The sequence below is a fragment of the Protopterus annectens genome, chromosome 1.part1, assembly GCF_019279795.1.
Source record: "Protopterus annectens isolate FY-2018-M chromosome 1.part1, PAN1.0, whole genome shotgun sequence".
In the NCBI taxonomy this organism is placed as follows: Eukaryota; Metazoa; Chordata; order Ceratodontiformes; family Protopteridae; genus Protopterus; species Protopterus annectens.
The window spans coordinates 1,475,761,448-1,475,785,943 of NC_056726.1; the positions used below are offsets into that span (position 1 = coordinate 1,475,761,448).

Genomic DNA, 24,496 nt, shown 5'->3' on the forward strand with positions numbered 1-24,496 from the left:
GATGAATTATTAAAAATAATTATTCATGAAAAAAGATAAAAAAATAAGGTATGTTACCAGTTGTGGGGGGTCCTCCATCCCAAGGAGTGCTTCATCTTTCACTACTTCTGCTGGCCTCTGCAGAAGGAAAAAATATATAATGCATCACAAACCACCAAACTAGAGCAGGCTGATGCACGTGGGCTGATATATAATGATACTAGTAATTATAGTAATAGAATATACTTTTTCTTTGAGACAGTATGGATCGCATGCAGGCTTTTATCATAGAAGTTGTTTGCTTATTTCTTACCTATTGATGTGTAATACACATCAGTTACACACAACACGTGGCTTGCTGTTCTTGAAACTACTGTCTGTTGCTTTCTGTTCTGACAACCTTAACATAGTTAAGTAAGAAATGGTATATCAAAATGATAAAAATACTGAATGCTAGAAGCATTCTGCTGAGTCATTATCTAAGAATAATGGCCCTGGTGAATTTTGTGTGTTTTAGATAGCAAATCATTGTGCTAAAAAGATCCTTTTATCACCTCAATGAAGTACTCAGTGGCTGTAGTACATTATGTTAGGCAAGTGGCAGTTTTTGGGTAGTGAAATCTTTCAACTGTAGCTTATACTTCAGGCCATCTAAGGCTATTGGTCTACCACCACATATATTCATATTTTCACACAATACTGTTCAAAAGTTTTCCATTAATTGGGCTCCCTATTGTTGCACTTATCATTGTCTGAAATTCTTTCTTAATTGGGCTCCCTATTGTTGCACTTATCATTGTCTGAAATTCTTCTTTAATTGGGCTCTCTATTGTTGCACTTATCATTGTCTGAAAGTCTTCCTCATTCCTGGATTGTCAGTGAAATGGTCCTTGGACTAGTTTTCTTACCTAGTTATTAATGAAAGATAACATAGATTAAAAAATAAATAGTGATTGTGCTGTATGTAGTAGAAATTGTGGAAGCTTGTACATCCAGGGGGCTGGATTTTGCATACTGGTTAAGGTCTTCACCTTATAAACACAAGGTAAAGGATTTATTTCTGACCTCAAGCTATTGGCTAGGCTTAGACAGAACAGTAAGCCTACCAGTCACATAAGAACCTAAAAATGCATCCAAACAACATTTTCCTGTATCTTTTCCAGTGGTGCAAGGACAAATGTTATTAGATGTTTGAGTGCCAGTGGTTGGTCCAGGGGTGGGGGATTTGAACAGCCAAGGGCCACATCTCCTTTCTTGGGATGAGGGTTTATGAAAATCCTGCCATTGAACCATCCCCTTGCAGAGGTTATGGGCTAGGTCTAGAAGTGTTAACAGGTTGCACGTGGAAGGGAACACATCAGTAGCTATCCTTTAGGGGCTTGTATGCTTGTATAATATTACACAAACATTAGCCAAACTATACAATGCATTGCACACACGTATCATGGACTGATCATATCAATTGGGGCATAAATGAAAGATGGACCACCAATTGTGAGTTACATGAGGGCTAGCAGGTAAGTTAAGTATAGTAGGAAAGAATTGGAAAGTAGGGGAACCTGAAGACTGGGGTCTAAAATTCGGTCATAGTCAGAAGGCAAAAAAGACTGAAAATCAACTTTGTTGTATTTTCAACATCAGAAAGCTTCTACTGCTTACCCTTTAAAATCCAAACAACGTATTGAATTGTTTTTATAATTATTTCACCTATTTATATTTTGTTAAGTAGTATTCATAGGTAAGGATGCCCTTGTGGGTCATTTTCAGCCCAGTTTCCCTTTCAAAGGTGAGAAACAAACCCTGTAGCTTGTGCCTGTTAGGTAAGCACCTTAACCATTATACAAAACCCCAACCCCAAAATGCGATTCGTAAGTAAGTACTAAGCCAGCTGCCTTTCTGTGCCATGTTTTCTCACAAGACAGAATCAAACTCTGTACCTCGTGTCTATGAGGTAAACACCTTAATCATTACATTAATGCCTGCAGGGACCTTTTTCATGCTTAACCTTTGAACACTATCTCACTAAGTGACTTGCTCAGTGTGTCACTCAGTTAGGAAGTAGAGGCTGGGAGAATCAAACTCTATACCTTGTGTCTATGAGGTAAACACCTTAATCATTACATTAACGCCTGCAGGGACCTTTTTCATGCTTAACCTATGAACACTATCTCACTAAGTGACTTGCTCAGTGTGTCACTCAGTTAGGAAGCAGAGGCTGGGAGAATCAAACTCTATACCTTGTGTCTATGAGGTAAACACCTTAATCATTACATTAACGCCTGCATGGACCTTTTTCATGCTTAACCTATGAACACTATCTCACTAAGTGACTTGCTCAGTGTGTCACTCAGTTAGGAAGTAGAGGCTGGGAGAATCAAACTCTGGACCACAGCAAGTAGCCTGTTAACAGCTACTTGTTCAACTCATTGTTTTCTAGTAAGAGGCATGCAAAATGGCATAGATGTCATTCTTCAGCTTTCTTCTAAGTCTTTTGAGCTCAGATTTTGTTGAATATTTCTTAAATCTAAAGACATGCTTCTCGAGCATTTCTCCCCAGGCCTCTGCTGAAAACAGGATCTGTGGAACCTAGTCAGACTTTCCCGTTCAACAAATGTTAAATAAATAAATAAATCCAGTAGGTCGCATACTGTTTTCTAGGCAATAGAACCGAACAGCTGTTACTCAGTACTGTTTTAGCAAGGGTTTTCCACTGACAGTAAATTTATAATTATGCATTATTTGTAAAAACAACCTTCATATGGGGATATTTGTCTAGTTAAAGGGGAATGTTTTTGGCAGTGGGGGTAAACTGTAATTATACCACAAAATGTTCTGCTCAGCAGACAGCTTATATTGTTCAAACTTGTTGCCCTTAAAATATCAGCAACAAGTTTGTGAAATTACAGAAAGAATACTGTCAGCTGTGGACTAAAGTAAATGGATAAGAAACAAATGTGGCTACAATCACTTAATGGCATCATAACAGTGGCATGAACTACAATATCTATTTCACTGTGTACAATGACTGTATGCAGAAAGATGAGCATACTTACGTGGAAATGCCCATTAAGAGAGATAAGGATGGTTATACAATGGCTTTATTTAATATAAGTTGAAATACATTTTTAAACAACTCTGATGTATATTAGTAATAATCACCACCCAACTTTGAGTGAAGCAAGATTTACCCACTTCAGATGAAATTTATCCACACTAGCTATATTCCATGAGTAAACCATGCTGGTTATATGTAAATCCTGCTACACTCATGGTCATTTAGTGATTTTTAATATAATCTGTCTCAGCTTTATTTACCATTCTCAGATTATGTTTTATAACTAACTGTGCTGCATGGTTTTAAAAGGCTATCAGATTTACTCCAAGGATATTAATTCTATTGCTGTTAGGCCTGTTCATAGGTTCATAAGTTCATAGGTGTGTACTAGGCTAATGGCCCTGGAGCCTTTACAAGCCTAACCCATAGGATTACCCTGGCATCATGCCACCCAACCTTAGTTCCCAGTGCCTCTGTCGAGTACAGCCACTGGAGTGATTCCCGGGGTGAATTTTCTATTTCTCATCCACTCATCAAGATTTTTCTTGAAGAGGGCCATGAGATGCTCTGTTTGACATGTATGGGGAGTGTATTCCATAGTATGGGCAGTCTCTGGGTTATGAACTGGTCCCTCCAGCTTGTTCTGTTGATTTTGATAATGAGGTTGAGGTCTCTGGAGTATGTGGCGCGGAGGGATTGGGATTTCTTTAGATGCAGCATTTCTAACAGAGCTGGGTCAGACATGGCTTTGTAAGTCAAGCAGAGATCGCCTCTAAGTAGGCGATATGAGACAGAGAATAGTTGGAGTGTTTTGAGTCTGTCCATACAGGACAAGTGATTAAGGCCTAGGATCCTCTTTGTGAGGTACTTTTGCAGCCTCTCCAGTTGTTGCAGGTGTTTATTGAGGTACATGCCAAATGGGGCATTGTACGCAGTGATTGGCCTAATGAGTGAAGAGTAGAGGGAGACAATGACCTCCTTCTTCCTGGATGCAGAACTCTTAGTAATCAGATGTGCCACATAGAAGGACTTTCTGACCACAGTGGCAATGTGGTGGTCAAAAGAGAGGTTGTTGTCAACCTGTGTTCCCAGATCTCTTATAACGCCTTCTGTGTTCAGTGGACTACCATCGATGTAGTAATTCATGGGAACTGGGTTTTTCCCAAAGGGGATGATGGTACATTTTTTGGCATTGAACTTAAGGCCATGGTTCTGACACCAGTCATTGGTCTCAGTGAGGCCTTTCTGTAGGATGTCAACATCACTTGGGAGTTAATAATATCTCTCAACTTGCAATCATCTGTGAATTTTGTCAGCCAGAGTCCCTTTGTGTTGGCCAGGACTTCAGAGAAGTAGATATCAAACAGGAGAGGACCCAGGACTCCACTCATGACTAGTCAGCAGTCTGACTTGGAATCAGCTACTTTCACACTGTGAGTTCTATATGTGAGCCAGTTTGCAAACCACCTAGTGATATAGGGGTTGATGCCTGGCTTAGTGAGTTTTTCTATGATTCCTCAGTGGGGAATGGTATCAAAGGCCTTGGCCAGATCAAGGTGGGCTGTATGAACCACCTTGCCTTCATCCATAGCTCTGGTGACTGACTCAAAGAAGTCAACCAAGTTGAGCAGGCATTATCTACCCTTCACAAAACCAAACTGTGTGGGACCCAGAGTTTGGAGATTCCCTATATCCTTGTTTATTAGGTCCATGATGATGTGTTCCATAGCTTTGCATATCAGACTTGTCAGGCTAATGGGGAGATAGTTCCCAGGGTCTGCAGTCATTCCTCCTTTGTGGAGAGAGATGACTGTAGCAGTGCACCATTCGGTCATACCCTGAGGTGAGGCTGTGATTGAACAGGGCACACAGGTGAGGTGCCAGTTCACTCTGTAGTTCATGCAGAACACAGACAGGGATATTGTCAGGTCCCATAGAAGCCGTATTCTTGGCCTTGGACGGCACTGTTTTAACCTGTGCAGCAGTAATACTCGGTGCCTGGCAATCTACTGGTACTGTGATTGATCCTTTGGTGGGGGAGAGGGGTAAAGTTGGCACAGAATCTGTTGGCCAGTATATTGGCAATATCTGTTGGCTCAGTATAGGAGGTACCATTGTGCAGTAGCTCAGAGCAAATCTGGGTGTTGCCATGGAGATTCTTTACCTAACTATAGAAGGCCTGGTGGTTGTCTTTACTACCTGTTGCAATTCTGTTTTCATACCTGGCTTTAGAGGATTTGATGAGGGATCTCAACTTTTTTTGAGGCTGATAAGGGAGTTTTACCAGTCTTGGGACTTCACCGTATTCCACATCAGTTTCTTCCTTCTGTTGTAGAGTTTGTTTATGGCAGGAGAGCACCAGATTGGCTTCCTTTTTTTGGAGGAGAGCATCTTGGTTCTGTTGAGTATGGCTAGATCCATGCATTTGTGTACGTGTTCGTACAGGGCACTAGTGTATGATTCCGCAGTCATGCAACTGTTCTCCATTTGCATGGGTGCCGTGAAGTTAGCCACCTGTTTTTAGGAGCCCAAAGTTAACTTTGCAGAAGTTTTTCATTGTAGTTACCTTTGCGGGGGGGGGAGGGGTTGGCGGGGTTAGGGATGTGGATTTCCAAGGTGATTAGTCTGTGATCGGATATAACCAGGGAGGAGTTGACTATTGGTGTAGAACAACAGTCGCCCATGTTAGTAATGACTAGGTCAAGGATGTACCTACCTGTAATGGGGGTAAAAACGAGCTGGTCCAGGGCATTGGAATTAATGAATTCCAAGAAAGGTTGGGCAAGTATTCCGTGGTGGTGCAGCAGTAGCATTGTTGCCTCACAGGAAGAGGTTCTCCCGTTCGATTCTCAACTAGTGTGCAGGGAGTGCCTTCTGTGTGGAGTCTGCATGTCCTCCCCGTGGGTCGAGTGGCATTCCGAAAGACATGCGTGAATGGGTGTGCCTTCATTGAAGGTTGGGCGTCGAGCTGACAACTTGGCACCATGAAAATCTACTGCCAATCATTAGCGGACAAGAGTTCCGCTGTGGCGACCCCTAATTGGGAAAAGCCAGGAAAGGTTGGGCAAGTGTATTGGTACATGAGTAGTTTTCCAGTTAATGGAGGGGAAGTCACCCAGTATGAGAGTGTTAGGTTGGACCCTAATATTCTCCAGGGTGCTTAGGAATGCAGAGTGTGAGTCTTGCCACATGGTTGGGGACCTATAATAGGTTTTGACCTGAATCGCTGTCTTACCCAATGTTAGCTGCACCGGAAGTCTCTCTGATGCATTATGTTGGGCTACCAGTCTGGAGGTGTGCATATCCTTTATGAATATGGAAACACCACCACCTTTGGAGCTTTGGTCCAAGTTCTGGGGCTGAAAGGTGTGGAATGAGTTATAGCCTGGTTGTGCAGGGGTGCTTTCTGCTGCCTTGAACCAGGTCTTTGTTACAGCACAAAATGTCGATGTTCTCCATTTTAAGGAGTGCTTCAAGTGAATGCATTTTGAGATTTAGACTTCTAGCATTGAGCAGCATGACCCTCAGATTGCATTTGTTTTTAGCTGTTACTGTGGTAATTTGGTCTTTGGAATATCACCTAAAATGGCACTATAGGGGTGGCAAGAGCCTTGGCCAGTATCCGGAAGCCCAGCAGTGACATATGCAGGCCATCTCCGACAAAGCATCGGGGTCTGTCAATCATGACATCCCAGGCAGACAAATACTGGATCCCCTTAGAATGACACCAGAAACTTAGCCAATTGTTGAAGTCAATCATTTTCTGCTTGTACTGTGGCATCATTGTGGGTGATGGTAGGAGGCTGCTCAGGGTAAGGGTCATACCCCCCTGGGCTACATAATCTGAGAGCTCCTCCATGTCTCTTTTCATATAGTCCAGGGAGGTACGTCTCAGGTCATTCACACCCACATATACAATGACAGAGTCATATTTGTACCTGTTATTGAGGGACCTGAGTGTGTGTGTTATGTGGCAGATCCTGGCAGCTGACAGGCAGCTGATTGTTACTTTCTCCTTATTCCACCTAGTGAGTGGGACATCAGTGTGCCTCACTATCAAGTCACCTATGACTAGTGTGTTGAGCATGCTGTTTTGCCTTAGGGGCTTTGTTTGAGTGGCACACTGTTTAGGAGAGTTATGTGTCTCGTGATTAGTGTTGTGTTGTGGTGGTCGAGTGCGTTTCTGCCTTGGAGGTCTCTGCTGTTTGGGTAAATTTTTATTGAGAGCCTCCACGAAGGTGGGTGTGTGGTTTGTGTTTTTATGTGAAGGCAGTGCTGGTGTGTGCTCTGGAGGGCTATGTGTTCCATGTGGTGTGGTGCAAGTGTTGACCTTCTCCTCTTAACCAGCTATTCCGGTCTTGGCTGGAGAGTGCATGGCTTCCAATTTGGATATATAAGTGCATCTCTCGCAGGTCTGAGTGTTGGGAGGTAAGAGGACAGGGTTGCCAGTGTACATGAGGCAGTTGCTACATTGCCTCAGGATGCCCAAGTTCACCAGGTTAATAGTAAAAAGCGCAGGGAACTGACCTTTAGACATGCCTGGAGGGGTGGGCATTAATAATAAGTACTGAAGCTGTTTCCTTATAGAACATTTAGTTCTGGTAGCACTTTTGTGTGCTACAATAATTGCTACAAGATGTCTGGTAAAGTGCTAGACTAATAAGCTAGTAAATGTGCAGGAGAGGAGAGAACTAGCAGATCTAAGGGAAAAATTGAAGAGCAGACTTTTTGGCACCGCTCAGAATCTTACAAACATTTCTGGATATAGCAAATCTGTATCTGGACTAGACTAGTTACAGGAAAGGTGGAAAACAAGCGCTTACCACTCACACTGACAAGCTAGAAGGCTTCTGTCCAATACAGAAAGGCTTGGGGGGGGGGCTCAGAAGCTTACAAACAGTCCTAGCTACAGCAAATCTGTATCTGGGCTAGACTAGTTACAGGAAAGATGGGAAACAAGCGCAATGCGGGCTTTTAAACCTGAAAGTTGAAACAGATGGAAAACAATGCCCAAACAGCCAATAAACTACAATTTCTGGGCCAGAAACCACTCCTCTTGTGGTAGATAGGCTAGTGCTTACCACTCCTACTGATAAGCTAGAAGGCTTCCTTCCAACACAGAAAGGTTTGGGGTGCTCAGAAGCTTACAAACAGTCCTAGATGCAGCAAATATGTATCTGGACTAGACTAGTTATAGGAAAGGTGGGAAATAAGTGCAAACACTGGCTTTTAAACCAGAAAGTTGAAAAAGATGGAAAAACTGCCCAAATGGCCAATAAACTACAATGTCTGGGCTAGAAACCACTCCTCTTGTGGTAGATAGGCTACCTAGTGCTTACCACTTCCACTGATAAGCTAGAAGGCTTCCCTCCAACACAGAAAGGCTTGGGGGGCTCAGAAGCTTACAAACAGTCCTGGATATAGCAAATCTGTATCTGGACTAGACTAGTTACAGGAAAGGCAGGAAACAAGCTCAGAATTTTTTTTTACAGAAAAGCAGCTAAATCTCCAAGCAGCTATATCTCCAAGCTCCTCTTTTCCTAATCTGTATAAACAGCCTTGATATGAACACAGTTAAATAAAAAAATATGTTTTTACATGAAACTGATGAATAAAGTGCATCTAAATAACACATACCAATTATACATAAATAGTTAACATTGCCCGTCTACTGAAACAGAACCAGACAAATCATATGCCTTTGTATTTAGATAAAATCTTTTTTATATATAATGGCATATTTTAGTCAACATTGTAGGGAAAACTTTTCACTTCCTCTCCTTGTAAGAGTTCCTTTATAAAAATTATGTTTAAAGTCACTACCATATGCAGAGTTTAACACCTAAAGCATAAATCCATGTTCATCTGTTTTCTCCTAAACATCTGCTTAATGCATTTTTACCATAGCAATTTATATTTATTCTGTGATGTTCATGTTTTTGTAGTCTACATTTATGTGTTTCCAGCATGCTTGCACATGCAGCAACTTAAATAACTGCACTGGTGTGGCAACTGACAAAATAAACATTAATCAGTTTATGCCTGGTATAAAAGTGTTCAAAATGTATCTTCTGTACAGTATGAGTTGCAAATATGGCATCTAAAAGTTCTAGACAGAAAATGTAAAAGCTTGTGCCTGATTATCAAGTCACTTGACACATTTTTAGCTATGTCTGTGTTTAAATGAAGACTGGAATATTTTAAATGTTTTTCTTTTCCCATTGAAACAGACTATTAATTGTTTACGACCTCACTAACACAACTGATAGCAATAGGTTACAAAATAATAACGGATAATCTCTTTTCACCTTCCATTCTGTTGGCACTGAATGGTTTGCTAGAATCTGTTTGTTTCCATTCAATAGTCTTTCTCAATGATTTCTTCAAATTATGTCCATACACCCATTTTTCTTATTGACATCTGCTGTTACTGCAAAATTCTTGGCCTTCTGATATCCCTTGCCTGAATCTGAAGAGACTGACACACATACTGCTCAGAAAGTCACCAATTCTGACCCAATACAGATGGACCTACTACACATTAGAAAGTCCAATGACATCAGAAACACTAGTTTCAGGGATCTTAACCTGTTGCAGAACATCAACAGAATGTTTTGGAGGGACAGTTATATCTCAAAGAGGATACTGTTGCTCTAGAACAGACTCCCCATCCAGATGAAACAAAGATTATCCCTGCTCAAATTCAGATACATCTTAGATCTACGGATAGGTAATAGGAAATTTTCTCCTAACTGGACAAAGGTAGATTCCAGGTGATTTAACCTACAGTTGGGGAATTTCTAAATATGTATGGTGCGATCCTAGTTGCTGCTACTAGAGATAATATTAATATAGTCCATGAATGGGTAAGGGTCATCTACAAAATGGGTAATTCCAAGCACCAAACAAGAAGTTTAGCTAAGTTTAAAATGGCCCGCAAGGGCAGTTAGTGTCATAGTAACCTATGAGCCTATGAACTTCAGCTTCAAAATTTCCCTCACCATTCATCTCTACCAGAGAGTGGTAGGGTTGCCACCATTATGGGCACCATCCACAACTTAATGCTCTTGCATAGGATCATAGGAAGTCACATGGTTATTGACCCTGAGGCCCTTACAAGCCTAGCCAAGAATTTAGCCCATGTTCTGACAAGTCAGCACCTGATGCCACTGTCCAGCACCAGCAGGGATGCAGATGGAACCACAGGGGTGTTTTTTTCTGTTCCCTATCCAGTAATCCAGGTTACAGTAAAAAAGGGATAATGAGGTACTCTGATTGACATAGAGAGGGAGTCTATTCCACAGAAGGGGCAGTCTCTGAGACACAAATCTGTCCCGCCAACAAGTTCTATTGATATCACAGACCAGGTTGAGGTTGTGCGTGTGGATTATTCAAGTGGAGCTTGACCTGTGGATATGAACTGTCCCATCAAGGTGGGGTCTGAGACTGCTTTGTATGCCAGATGAAAGTCACCTCTGAGGAGTCTTAATGAGACTGGGTAGAGGGACAGGGCTTTTAGCGTTTCTGTGTAGGGTAGATGTTTGAGGCCATGGATTCTCCTGGTGAGGAACCTCTGTGGTCTGTCCAGCTGCTGCATATGCTTTGTGAAGTACATGCTGAAAGGGGCATTGTACTCAATAATGGGTCTCTTAAGGGAAGAATACAGGGATGTTATGACCTCCTTGTACATGGATGAGATACCATTCCTAATGAGATGGGCAATATAGAAAGCCTTCCGTATAACAGAGGCAATGTGGTGGTCAAAAGTCAGGTTGCTATCAACTTGGGTGCCCAAGTTCCTCACAACTGATTGCATGCTTAGGACCTTATCAATGTGATAATTTGTGGGGATGTCACTCTCCCCAAAGGGGATGATGATGCATTTTTTGGCATTCAGTTTGAGGCCATGTTTCTGGTACCAGTTGTTTGTTTGTTTGGGTAAGAACCTCTTGGAGGATGTCCACATCATTAGGGGAATTTATGACAGTACCCAGCTTGCAGTCATCTGCAAACCTGGCCAGCCATAGTCCATTGGATTTGGCCTGCACCTTAGAAAAGTGCAACACAAACAACAGAGGCCCCAAGACCAATCACTGGCAATCCTCATTATGGGTCTACTGCTTGAGGTGACTTCCCCTATTTTGACTATGTGAGTTCTATCAGTGAGCCAGTTTGCTACCTGTCTGGTAACATATGGATTGATGCCTAGTGGAGAGAGTTTATCTATTATACCCGAGTGGGAATAGTATCAAAGGCTTTGGCCAGGTTACGTTAGGTGGTGTGCACCATCTGCCCCTTTCCATAGCTTTGGTGACTGTCTCAAAGACGTTGACCAACTTTAACAGGCATGACCTCCTCTTGACAAAACCAACTGAGTGGGATCAAGTGTTTGAAGGTTGCCAATGTCCTTGTTAATGAGGTCCATGATAATCCATTCCATGGCCTTGCAGATCAGGCTAGTTAGGTTGATGGGGTCTATAATTTCCTGGATTGGTGGATGCTCCACCTTTGTGCAAAGAGATGACAATTGCTGTCCTCCACTTGGCTGGGATGAAGCCGGTACTCAGGCTTTGGTTGAATAGGTTGTCTAATTGTGCTGCAAGTTCCTGCCTGAGTTCGTGTAGGATGCACTCTGGGATGTTATCAGGTCCCATGGAGGCTGTATTTTTTGCCTTTGAGAGGGTAGTGATGACTTGCTCCCTAGAGATAAGGGAAGGGGGCAGGTGTTGGGGATGTCCTGATTTGCTGATGGGGGGACAGAGGGGTGAAGTTTTTGCTGAACCTGTCTGCCAGCAGGTTGGTTTATATATATATATATATATATATATATATATATATATATATATATACAGTGCTTGTCCTTGACTACCAGTTCTGAGCAGATCTGAGTGCTTCATTTGAGACTGCAGACATATGTGAAGAAGGTTCATAGGTTCATAGGTAGGTACTAGGCTATCAGCCCTGGTGCCTATATAAGCCTAGCCAAAAAGGTTCCCTGGCTTTTACCACCCAAGAAAATTATTTTCCTGTGCCTCTGTCGAGCAGTACTGCAGAAGTGATCTCCAGGGTGAATTTTCTATTTCCCATCCAGTCGTCAAGATTTTTCTTAAAGAGGACAAATGAGGAGCATTGCTTGACATGAATGGGTAGTTTGTTCCAGAGTATGGGAAGTCTCTGGGACAGGAATCCCTCCAGCATGTTCTGTTTATTGTGGTGCCAAGGTTTAGGTCCCTGGAGCATGTGGTACAGAGAGACTGGGATTTCTTTAAGTGTAGTGTTATGATTGTCTTTAGCAGATGTGGCCAGTTTGGACTCAAAGTTTGCTTTGAAGGATTTCACTAGTGCTCTTATTTGCTTGTCCGGCTAAGGAGAGATTGTTTCCAACTAGGCATTTGCTCCTTTTCGATCCTGAACAGCAATTTTGTTTTCCTTTTATTACAGAGTTCATTTATTGCAGATGTCCACCAGACAGGTATATTCTTCCTTTAGGAGGATGTTTTTGTCCTTTCAGGTACTCCTGATTCCATGCATCTATATAAATGCTCATATAGTACTTTGGTGTAGATTTGGACATTTGTACCGGCTCCAATGGAGGGGGAGGGGACTGTGAAGCTGTTTATACTTTCCCTCAGGAGGTTGTAATCAGCTTTGGAGAAGTTTTTTTGGTTGACCCTAGCTTGGTGTGTGTGGGAGGGGGGGGTTGGGGGAGATGGTGACTTCGAAAGTGACTGCTTTGTGGTCGGATCTTACCAGGGAGGATGACACTGAAGGGATGCTGCAGTTGTTACTCATGTTGGTTAATACCAAGTCCAGGATATTATCACCTCTTGTGGGGGGTGTCAACCAGCTGGTCCAAGGCATTTGCATTGATGAAATCAAGGAATTTCTGGGCATTTGTCTTTTGGCATGAGTAGTTCTTCCAGTCTATGGTTGTATAGTTAAAGTCATCCAGGATTTGGATAAAGGGTTGAATCTTGATAGATTTGAAGAGGTCCAGATAGGTGGAGTGGGCATCTTGAGTCAAAGTTGGGGGCCTGTAGCTAGCTATGATTTGTCAATGGTTAACTGCACCTGGAGTGTCTCCTGTGCATCATATTGTTTGACCAGCCTGGAGGCGTGTTTCTTTAATATATAGTGAAACTCCACCTCCTTTTGCTGCCCACAGTTTGGGGTCTGAATGTATGATAGGATGAGTACCCTGCTATGACTGGGGTGCTATCCACAGCTTTGAACCACGTTTCTGTGAATGCACAAATGTCAGCATCTTCCAGGGTTAAGAATGCTTGCAATCAGTGCAGTTTCATGTTTAGACTCCTTGTGTTTAGCAGCATGACCTTTAATTTGTGTTTTGATGAAATTTTCATGTTGGTAGTTTTGACCTCATGGCATTGCCTAAAAAAGGCACTATGGGGGAGGTAAGAGCCTTTGCCAGAAGCCTGAAGCCCAAGCGAGACAGATGCATGCCATTTCTGGCAAAGCATCATGGTCTGTCGATCATGTCTTCCCAGGCTGTCAGGTACTGGATCCCTTTGAAATGTGGCTATTTCAGGCATGGTGTCTCCTGGTCTCATTAATAAGAAGTCAGGCTTTGTAGAGGTGGTGTTTTCTTTCTTTCTTTACATTTGTTAACCAGTAAGTCCACTAGACGTTTCCATTTCAGGGATGACCTGGAGTGATGTCTGGTTAACGGGCTTGCTTAGAATCACAGAAAAGGCAAATGAAGGTGGAAGGAATCAAACTCTGTATCCATGGTTACAAAAAGCAGCTCATTAACAATTCATAGCCTTAATCCTTTGTACTAACTGACAGACAAAAGCTTCTTGCAGACAAAGCTTCCAGCAAGTGTTTATTAGAGAACCTTACTGCATAATTAGGCCTTCTAGCTGATGCCTTATCTGGCAAATTCATTTCAACGACAACAAATTGAATGTTTTGATAGGTTCATATGCGCATAGATTAGTACTATGCTAATTGCCCTTGTGGGCCATTTTAAACCTAGCCAGTTGCCCCATGTCAGACTCAAACCCTGTACCTTGTGTCTGTAAGATAAGCACCTTAATCATTATGCCAGCATCTCACCCACGCTGCCAGTTTCCCATCCATGCATGTATAACTGGAGATTATTACAGAGCCAGTGGATGGGTAGGGTCAGAAACCTGTCATGTCATCAGGTGCCATGCATGTATAACTGGCAATTAATACAGAGGCAGTGATTGGTTGGGTTAGAAACCTGTCATGCCATCAGGTGTCATGTATGTATAACTGGCCACTATTACAGAGGCAGTGATTGGTTGGGTCAGAAACCTGTCATGTCATCAGGTACCATGCTTGTATAACTGGCAATTAGTACAGAGGCAGTGACTGGTTGGGTCAGAAACCTGTCATGCCATCAGGTGCCGTGCATGTATAACTGGCGATTATTACAGAGGCAGTGACTGGGTAGGGTTAGAAACCTGTCACGCCATCAGGTGCCATGCATGATGTATAACTGGAGATTATTACAGAGGCAGTAATTGGTTGGTTCAGAAACCTGTCATGCCATCAGATACCATGCATGTATAACTGGCAATTATTACAGAAGCAGTGATTGGTTGGGTCAGAAACCTGTCTTGTCATCAGGTGCCATGCATGTATAACTGGCAATTATTTCAGAGACAGTGATTGGGTAGGGTTAGAAACCTGTCGTACCATTAAGTGCCATGCATGTATACCTGCCGCTTCTTACATAGACAGTGATTGGTCAGGTTGGAAACCTGTCATGTCATCATGTGCCATGCATGTATAACTGGTGATTATTACAGAGGCAGTGACTGGGTAGGGTTAGAAGCCTGTCATGCCATCAGGCGTTGTTAATCTTGTGATGCAGGTTTAGATCATTGGAGTGGCTGTTTATTAGAGTATTGGGTCTGTGAAGGTGCAGGACATCAGAATAGAGCTGTGTCTTTCTTTTTAGGAAGGCTGGTCAAAGGCCACCCTTGTAAGAGTTTTTAATTAACAAAATAGAGGGTGTTTAACCTATTGGGATAACTTTGGTTGCCTGGCCCTGAGACCTTCTTTGTAAGGAGTGTTTAAGGTCTTTCAAGCTGATCCAGATGTTTGGAAAGACACATGCCAAAGGATCATTGTATTTGAGGATTACTCTAATGGGGAAGAGATATAACATTACCAAGACATCTTTGTCTGTGGATGAAATGGGTGGTGCAGTGGTGCAGCAGTTAATGTTGTCACCTCACAGCTAGTGATTCGCTGGTTTGATTCTTGGCTGGGTTGCCTTCTGTGTGGAGTTTGCATGTTCTCCCTGCATTTGCATGGGTTTCCTCCCACATTCAAAAGACATGTGACTAGAGCATTTCTCCCCAGACCTATGCTGAAAATAGGGTCTGTGGAGCCTAGTCAGACTTTCCCAGTCAACAAATGTTAAATAAATACTGCACAGATGATTTATGCAAGCCAAAGGATTTTCTAGCTGTGACTTGAGACATGATGGTCAAAAGAGTGTTGGTTATCAACACGAGTAGCCAGATCTCTGATGACTGTATCCATTTTAAAGGGGGTACTGTCCATGTGGTAAATGAAGGTGGCTGTGGTTTTACCAAAGTAACTATGCTAAATGTTTGGCATTTATGATGAGACCATGAGTGGTGTACCAGGTGTTGGTCTGGTCCTGGTATTACTAGAATATGAGTGTCAGGCAGGAATTTTACACTTGTACCTAACTTAAAAGTAGTCAGAAAACTGATGAAGTTCTAAAGGATGCAATTAAACATTTATTTTATTTATTTTATACAATAGATAATCTGAGTAGTCAAACAGCTCCACTGGATACATGTGTTAAAAATCAGTAGTCACTGTATAAACAACCAGGAACTAGAATGTTGCAAACTATAGTCTAAAAACAATCTGTTTTATAAAAATGTCAACTGTTATTATGGCATTTGAAAGATGCAAAAAATGCAGACAGCTAAATGCAAGGGATAAAACTTGAACTTTGGACTGACTACCATCAGCAGTGGGATGAAGGTACACCAAAAAGTGAAGTTTTGTCTGTGGGACTTCTCATGTGGGAGGTAAAACTACTGCTATTTGCTGCTTGATGAAAGAATATCATAAGAAGGCTAGGATATGAGCTCTGGGGAAGTGGAAATATAGGACAGGAAGGTGGAAGAGGACAGTATGGAGGCCTCAGGCTTTTGTTTCTAACCGTGTAGGGATGTAGAAATATTACACTGCTTTATAAAATTGCACCATTATAACCAAGTTCAGTCATCAGCTGTCATATGGGTGGGATGCTGACATAATGGTTAAGGTGTTTGCCTTGCAAGCACAAGGTGCAGAGCTTGATTCTCATGTGGGATAATAGGCTAGGCTTAAAATAGCCTATAGGAGCAGTTAGCCTAGTACGAACCTATATGGATATACAGTGTAAGATTTGTAGAATAACAAAATGGTTATTGCTAGTATTGTAATTAAATTTAGAAAGCAGGTGGTGACAAAGTGAGATCTGACTGAGTATGTACTTGGAATGGTGTCAAAGTGTAGAACTCACTATGTGCTAGCTGTCACACTTCATTATTATTGGTGTAACATTCTGGCTGCTTCTTTGTGAGTGGTTACCATATTCTTTCAAATGCTTACTGCACAGTGTAAAAATAACTTCACTTGTACCATGGAGAAATATTGTAGATTCATTTTTAAAATAGATGGTACAAATAAAGTTATTATAACACTGTGCAGTAAACATTTGAAAGAATATGGCAACCACTCACAAAGACACAGTATAGTCCACAAACATTATAGCTATTGATTCTGTGGTATTAACCAATTCCAGACTTGTGTACTAATTTAAAATATTTTATCTACTTGTCACGCATTTTGATGAACAAGCTCTAGAGGTATATGTAGAGAGCTGGAGTTGTTTGTTAAGAGAGACTCCCTCAATAATAACTTTCAGTCACTGGCAGTATCTGCTTGCAATCTGCAGTGTGTTTCTTCTCTAAACGGATGCCTCACCAAGAGTGTCGAGTGATCAAACAATAATTGGACTGATGCAGTTAGTGAAACAGTTGTGCGAACCAAGCTACTGTTTATTAGACTGACCATGTTTCTTTTGTGATCATTTCAGTTTTATTTTTAAACATTTTTATTGAATCATTACATTTTAGGTTGCATCACAAGTCCACATAAATTAACAGAAAATAAAAAAAACATTATTAACACCATGCATTCGACATGCATGTTTTAACAGTTTTCATTCATTCCAACATGATATAAACTGCTCAGTTCCTACCTTCCCTTAAACCCCCCCTCCTCATGAACATTATTCTACATGTATTGTTTCTACAAATTCCATTTATTTCTATGAAATTTGCTCTTAACCTTTTCTAATGATCACACCCCCATCATACCTCTTAACTGTCCAGAATTTCACAGAATGTCCAGGTTTTTGCCTCATATTTTTGGCCTGTTTCTCATAAAATTCTGTTTTTCTGGCAAATCAATGGCAAATCATCGAGGACTGAAGTCAGAAAGTAAGATATTTGAGTTTCAGACTTCATATCCTTCAAAAATGCATGATAATGCAAAACCTGTTAGCCTATCAACTTTCTAAATTTGTAAGGGCAATATTTAAAACGTGTCCATATTTTTGGGCCTCCCACACTCTCCATTATTTGTGGCTTTGTCCAGATTTCTTGCTCTAAGGGGTTGAGAGGTATGCCCCCAGTTCTTTTTTCTCCTTTATAATATTCGAAATCCATGAAACAAATGGAAACTCTCTGTCACTGCTATAACGGATATGCTTGCTGGCACTTACCCGAATAAGGCACAACAGTTAAATTGTCCACAACGATGTTTATTCACCAACGAAGAAGCACAACAGCATTCACTAAGCACACTATAGTAACAGTTAAGCGCTTTCATCCGCTAAATGCAGACTTCATCAGAACTACTGATAACACACAAAACAGTCCTTTTAAAATCTTTTTGGCGCCAATGAAATTACAAACTTTTAAAGTGACAGTGCTCACATTTACTAAAATGTACTAAACCATATTAGATACATAAGTATGTTCGTACTTTCAACCTATTATGTACATTAAACTTTAATAAATTAGTAATGAACCAGGTATTAATGAATTTATTTCTATAAAGCCCTTCCTTATGATGCTCTGATATTTATAAGTATTGAATTAGTTTTATAACAGTTTTATATATATTATTTTTATTTGACAAAATAGTAAGGCTTGTTTATGGAACATAGGTTCATAGGTTCATAGGTTCATACTAGGCTATCTGCCCTAGGGCATTTATAAGCCTAGCCAGAATGTGTTTGGCTTTCGCCACCCATTTTAAATTAATTTTGCTATGCCCTTTTTTTGAGGTTAGTATACTGTGCCTCTGTCTAACAGTGACACAGAAGTCATACCCGGGGTAAACCTACGATCTCCCATCCACTCATCAAGATTCCTCTTGAAGAGAGTCAATGAGGGACTCTGCCTAACCTGGACTGGGATTTTATTCCAGAGTGAAGGGAGCCTCTGGGTTATGAATCTGTCCCTCCAGCATGTCCTATTTATTTCAGTGCTGAGGTTCAAGTCTCTCGAGCGTGTAGCTCGATAGGATTTGGATTTTCTGAGGTGCAGCATGTATTCAGCTATTTATTTATTTATTCTTTCACTTACATGTATTTATTTTTTAAAAAAACATATTTTTAATAATATTTTATTAATATTGATAATTCAGTAATTTATTAAAGTTTAATGTACATAATAGGTTGAAAGTACGAACATACTTATGTATCTAATATGGTTTAGTACATTTTAGTAAATGTGAGCACTGTCACTTTAAAAGTTTGTAATTTCATTGGTGCCAAAAAGATTTTAAAAGGACTGTTTTGTGTGTTATCAGTAGTTCTGATGAAGTCTGCATTTAGCGGATAAAAGCGCTTAACTGTTACTATAGTGTGCTTAGTGAATGCTGTTGTGCTTCTTCGCTGGTGAATACACATCGTTGTGGACAATTTAACTGTTGTGCCTTATTCGAGTAAGTGCCAGCAAGCATATCCGTTATAGCAGTGACGGAGAGTTTCCGTTTGTTTCGTGGATTTCTGGTGTTGCTATTGCGCTTTGGAGATTCCTTTACAATATTCAGAACTTCTGTTACAGATGGTTTTGATTTTACCTTCCATTTTCTTTCTTTTTTTTTTCCTGTGGCCACTGACAGTGTTAAGCCCTTACTCTGTCTAGGAAATTCAGATCATATATCCCAGCTGAAAATAATAATTTCCATAGTTACTATCATCTGTTCCCCGCAGCACTTCTATCAAAGTACTCTGAAAGGATTTTTTTTAATTGACAAATTTCATACTCCACCCCCCAAAAAAAAAAAAATATGTTCCAAATGTTGTGTTTTCTTTGTCACATCTCCAGCATGTATTATCTACCCATGAAACCCTTCTGGAGTTTATTTTATTTATTTATTTTCAGTTTGATTACCGGGAAAGTCCACTGGGCCAGAAAGTGCCCATTTTCAGTGGAGGCCCGGGGAGAAAAGCTCCATAAACAATACGATACAACAAATGTTACATAATGTTGAAGGTAAAGTTACAGATATAAAATTCATACAGTCAAGGAAAGTCAATGCATAAAATGTACATGAAGAACACAATTAAAGATAACAGAGCACACAGTTTACAGGAATTTCCATTCAGGGCAGCAGGTTTCAACTGTCTGTACTATAAGGATCTGAGGTTACATGGTGGGTTGGGAGGGTGGCCTAATGGTTAAGGTGTTTGCCTTACAAACACAAGGTGCAGGGTTTGAGTCTCATGGGATAATTGGCTAGGCTTAAAATGGCTCGCAAGGGCAGTTAACTTAGTACTAATCTATGAACCTATTACAATATTTCCATACTTGGAGTCAAGAGAGAAAAATTGCTCAGTTAGAGAATGTTAGCTTAGGTTTGTTTTAGGAGAATAGAAAATATTAGTTTGAGGGTAGCGTGGAGCAAGGAGTATAGAGAGCTCAAAGGGGAAATTCCTTTGAATTTATGTAGGGTGGGAGCAGGAGCATTTCCATTTAGAAGACAGGTATGAGAAACGTTGGGTCTTGAAGGATTCTGAGTTTGGTATGGTCCTAAGTAAAGGAGGTAGGGAATTCCATTTTTTGCCTAGAGAGAAAGAGAGAAGGAGCTGGCCTGCAGGACATTTGGGTTTGTGGATAGAGATTAAATTTTGGTGTTCAGATCTCAGAGATCTATTTGGGATGTGTGGGGGAAGGATGTTTCTTAAGGCTGGGCATTTATCTGGGTAGAATATTAATTTGTGAGCGGTGGTTAGTTGGAGATAGTCTAGGTGGTTAGAGAGTTCTAGCCAGTTCAGAGATTGTAGGGAAAGGCAGTGGTGAGTAGAGTTTTTGGATTTAGTTGCAAATTTAGAGATCTTATTATAGCAAATTTTGAGTCTGGATGTGTTAGAAGAAGACAGGTTAGTTAGAAGAGGGGCTCCATAAAGTAAAGAAGGTAGAAGGTAGGTAGTTGCTAAGGTGTGCCTAGAGGAATTGGAGAGAAAGCGGTTATACCTAACTTTTGGTGGGTTTTCTTTATGTTTTGATGTATGTGGATATCGAATTTAAGGTTTTCGTCTATGGTAATGCCGAGGAGTTTTGCAGAAGGGCCCACTTCTATAGCAGTGTTGGTTTGGCTTAGGACTTTGAAAGCATTTTTGTCAAAAGAGAAAGCCCTGGAGGGAGGGAAAAGAAGTATTTTAGATTTATTAGAGTTGAGAGAGAGATGGTTTTGGTGCATCCAGTTCTCAGTAGTGGAGAAAGCTATTTGGGTTTTAGTCAGTAGTTCAGGAAGGTTGGAGGTGGCGCAGACTAAGGTGGAGTCATCAGCGTATTGGATGACTGCTGTGTCAGGGATGACAGTGTGACGGTTATTTATGAAGATGTTAAAAAGCATGGGTCCGAGGATGGACCCCTGCAGAACGCCAGTGGGTGTTGGCAAGAAGGAGGAGGTAGAGGTCTTCCATCTGACATCTTGAGATCTGTCTGATAGGTAACTGGAGAACCAGGATAGAGTATCAGGGGAGAGATGAAGGTTAGTGAGATGAAAGAGAAGGTGCTTGTGGGAGATGGTGTGAAAAGCTTTAGAGAGATCTAGCAGTACTGTGGATACTAGTAATCCAGAATCCCGGGCTCGATTGACTGTTTCTAAGAAGGATAGTAAGGCAGTAATGGTGCTGTGGCCAGGGTGGAAACTGTGTTGGGTGGGTGTTAGGAGTTGGTTCTGAGTTAAGAAAGGCAAAAGTTGGTGGTGGACACATTTTTCTAGAATTTTTGATATTGGCGAAAGTAGGGCAATGGGGCGGAAATTGAAGATATTGGTGTTTTTGCCTCCTTTGTAAACAGGTAGAATGTAGGCTGAACACCAAAGTTTGGGTACATATGACTCTTTTAAGGATCTATTAATTAGAATGGTGATTGGTAGAGCAATACCTTCAGCAGCATATTTGAGGAAGGAGGAAGGTAAGTTGTCAGGGGCATTAGAGCATGGCTTTAGTTTGGATAAGAGCCTTTTTATAAAAGTGGTTGAAACAGGTTTGAGCTGGAAATTGAGCAGACAGTTATTAGGATTGTTGGGTGTTGAGGAAGGAGTATTGGATGGATTATTGTTTGGGAAAGATTTGGTTAGCATAGCTATGGATTCTGTAAAGAATGTGTTGAATTGAGAGCTTAGTTCCATGTCAGTTATACTAGGGTCAGGGCAGGGATTATTCCTGGACCCTGGATGTAGTAGGGAATTAACTGTTTTCCAGAATTGTTTTGGGTTCTTGTTAATGTTGGACTGAAATTTATTGTAGTAGTTTTTTTTGTCCAAGGTGATAAGTTTTTTTTACTTGGTTGTGGAGTTGGGTGTATTGGAGCAAGATAGAAGACATTTTATTTTTTTGGTAAAACGTCCAGGATTTGTCCCTATGATGCATGATTTGTTTTGTTTCTTTGGATAGCCAAGGAGCAGAATTAGCTTTGACATGTCTGTTTCTTGGAGGGGCTTGGGAGTTAAGAGTATTTAGGAAGATAGAGTTAAAATGTTCTACAGCAATGTCAAGCGGAAGAGTATTTAGTATTTGCCAGTTTATATGTTTAAAAATGTTTGAGAAAATAGTGGGGTTGAAGTTGCTGAGATTACGAGTGTGGATGTAATGATGTTGATATTGGGTGGAGTTGGCTGAGCAATAAATGAAAGCAGGGAGATGGTCACTAAAGGAGTCAGGGCTAGTGCCAGAGAGAATTATTTTGTTTGGGTGAGAGACTAGGATCCAGTCAATGATGGATCCTGGGGGATGGTTTTTGTTAGTACGAGTGGTTGAGTGGATTACTTGGAAGAAGTTGTAGAGGTTAATGAATAGGGAGGGGGAAGGCGAGTTGATTTTATTCCAATCAATATTAACATCGCCTAGAATGTAGGTTTCATATTTTATTTCAGTTGAGGCCCAGTAAAGAATGTCTTCAAGGGTAGAAATGTTGTCGCCTGGGGAGATATATAGGGAGATAATGCAGATATTCTTATGTTTATTTAATTGTAGGAGACTAGCTGTTAGTTCAGAATTTTTGAATTGTGGAGTTGGGATTTGTAGAGGGATTAAGGAAAGATGGTTAGAGTAGATTAGCGCAGAGCCTCCACCTTTTTTATTTAGTCGGTCACTTCTGTGAATTTGGAAACCAGGAGGTAAGATTTCAGAGTCAGCAATGTGGGGTTTTAGCCAGGTTTCAGAGATAGCTAAGATGTCAGGTTGTTTGTGGCAAATCCAAGCTTGTACTTGGTGTATTTTGTTTTTAAGGCTCTGGGCATTGATAGTGAAGAATTTTAGGGTGTTAAGAGAGGAAACAGAAGAAGAAGAGGGAGGGGGAAAGGGTTGTGTGTAGTGGGAGAAGTAGGGGGTGGGGGGGAGTTGTTAGTGCTGTGGAAGGGGCCAGGGTTGGGATGGATATCTCCAGATAAGGCTAGGTCATTACAGGGAGTAACTTTTAGCCTTTTGGGTTTGTGTAGTAGGAAGCTGTTTGGGGCTAGCTGTAGTTTATGAGTGAACGATTTTGTTGTGGTGGAGAAGAGTTTGGGATGGAATAGGTACAGTAGGTTAGGAGGAATAAGAGAGGAAGATATGTTGTGAAAGTGGGTGGATTGAAATGGTTGCAGGTGAGAGCTAGGGACAGTTTGAGTGGAAGGAAGGTATGGGGGTGTTTTGAAAGAGTAAGAAGTAGCATAATAAAGAGGAATTAGTAGTATGAGAAGGGAGCACGGGACACGGATAGTGTAAAGGATTTGGGGGGGCATATTTAGAATGGGAGTATTGAATGGATAAATGTAGTGGAAGTGAACAGGCTAAATTGAGGAGGAGAGTTAAGGAAGTAGATGGGGTTATAATTGTTTACAGGGGAGAGAAAGAGACTAAGTGTAAGGAGGAGTAAAGTATAGTGGAGTGGGAGGAGTAAGAGAGGGAGGGGTATTGAGGAGAGGACTAGGATTAGTTAATTGGTATGTGTGGGAGGGGAATATGAGGAATAAATGTGGAGGTTCTAGGGGCAGGTGGAATTTGGGGGCAGGGTAGGGTATCGGAGTGAACCCGCAGGGCGAACAGAGCGGGAAGAGCCAAAGGAAGGAGAATGATAGGAAAACAATCAGTAGAGTGTGAGAGCAGAAGGTAAGTTTGCAAAGCTGTGTAGTGGGTTAAAATACCGACAGAGAAGTAGAGCTGTAGGTAGATATATGGAAGAATGACAGTAGAAGAAGGTAAGAGGCTTTGAGAGGGATAGAGGTGGGGTGTTTGTTGAGTGACAAATGTGGACAGGTAATCCTGGGAAACATAGTGAGGGAGAGAGCAGTAGAAGAGATGTATAGGAACTAAGTAGGTAAGATAAGGTAGAGAGTGGGAAAAGTAGTAGAGACAGCAAGAGGGTAGAGGAGCGCCACCTAGTGGGCAGTCAGTTTGAAGCAACAAAGTCCTAATATCCAGTTAGGGGGAGGGAGCTATCATAAGTCAGAATAGGGGTGGAAATATACTAGGGAGAGTAGGGATATTGAGAGATAAGAAAAGGGGAAGTTTTGGCTGCTGGCTAACCTGGCAAGGAAGCGCGCTGCGACCTACTAGAATTTATGTACTACCTTTAAATATTACGAAAAGGTTAAGCAGAACACATACTTTCACTGAAAGTTCCTTGCTGGGAGCAAATGGGAGTTTAGATTTGATTCACTGCATACGTGGGTGCCCTACACATTTCTTTCCATTGTTCCTCTGTAATTTTTCTTTCTGTTACTTTTCCCACTCTTCTAACATTGTTTAATTATTATAGTTATAATGCGATATTGTATACATCCTAATTATCCCTTTTAACAGCATCTTCTCTTCTAGACTCAACTAAACAGTCTTCCACATCAGATATTTTGCCTAGCAGTCCACTATCC

At 41.2% G+C, this 24,496-nt stretch overlaps 1 protein-coding gene across 2 annotated transcripts in view; it reads right to left on the bottom strand.

Moving 5' to 3' along the window:
• The window catches only part of DCDC2B (doublecortin domain containing 2B), a 722,606-nt gene that overhangs the window by 38,755 nt on the left and 659,355 nt on the right, over positions 1-24,496 (bottom strand). For both annotated transcript variants that reach the window (XM_044082560.1, XM_044082551.1), the window contains one exon: positions 58-117. In XM_044082560.1, the coding sequence (XP_043938495.1) occupies positions 58-117 (60 nt within the window). The remainder of the gene's footprint in view (positions 1-57; positions 118-24,496) is intronic.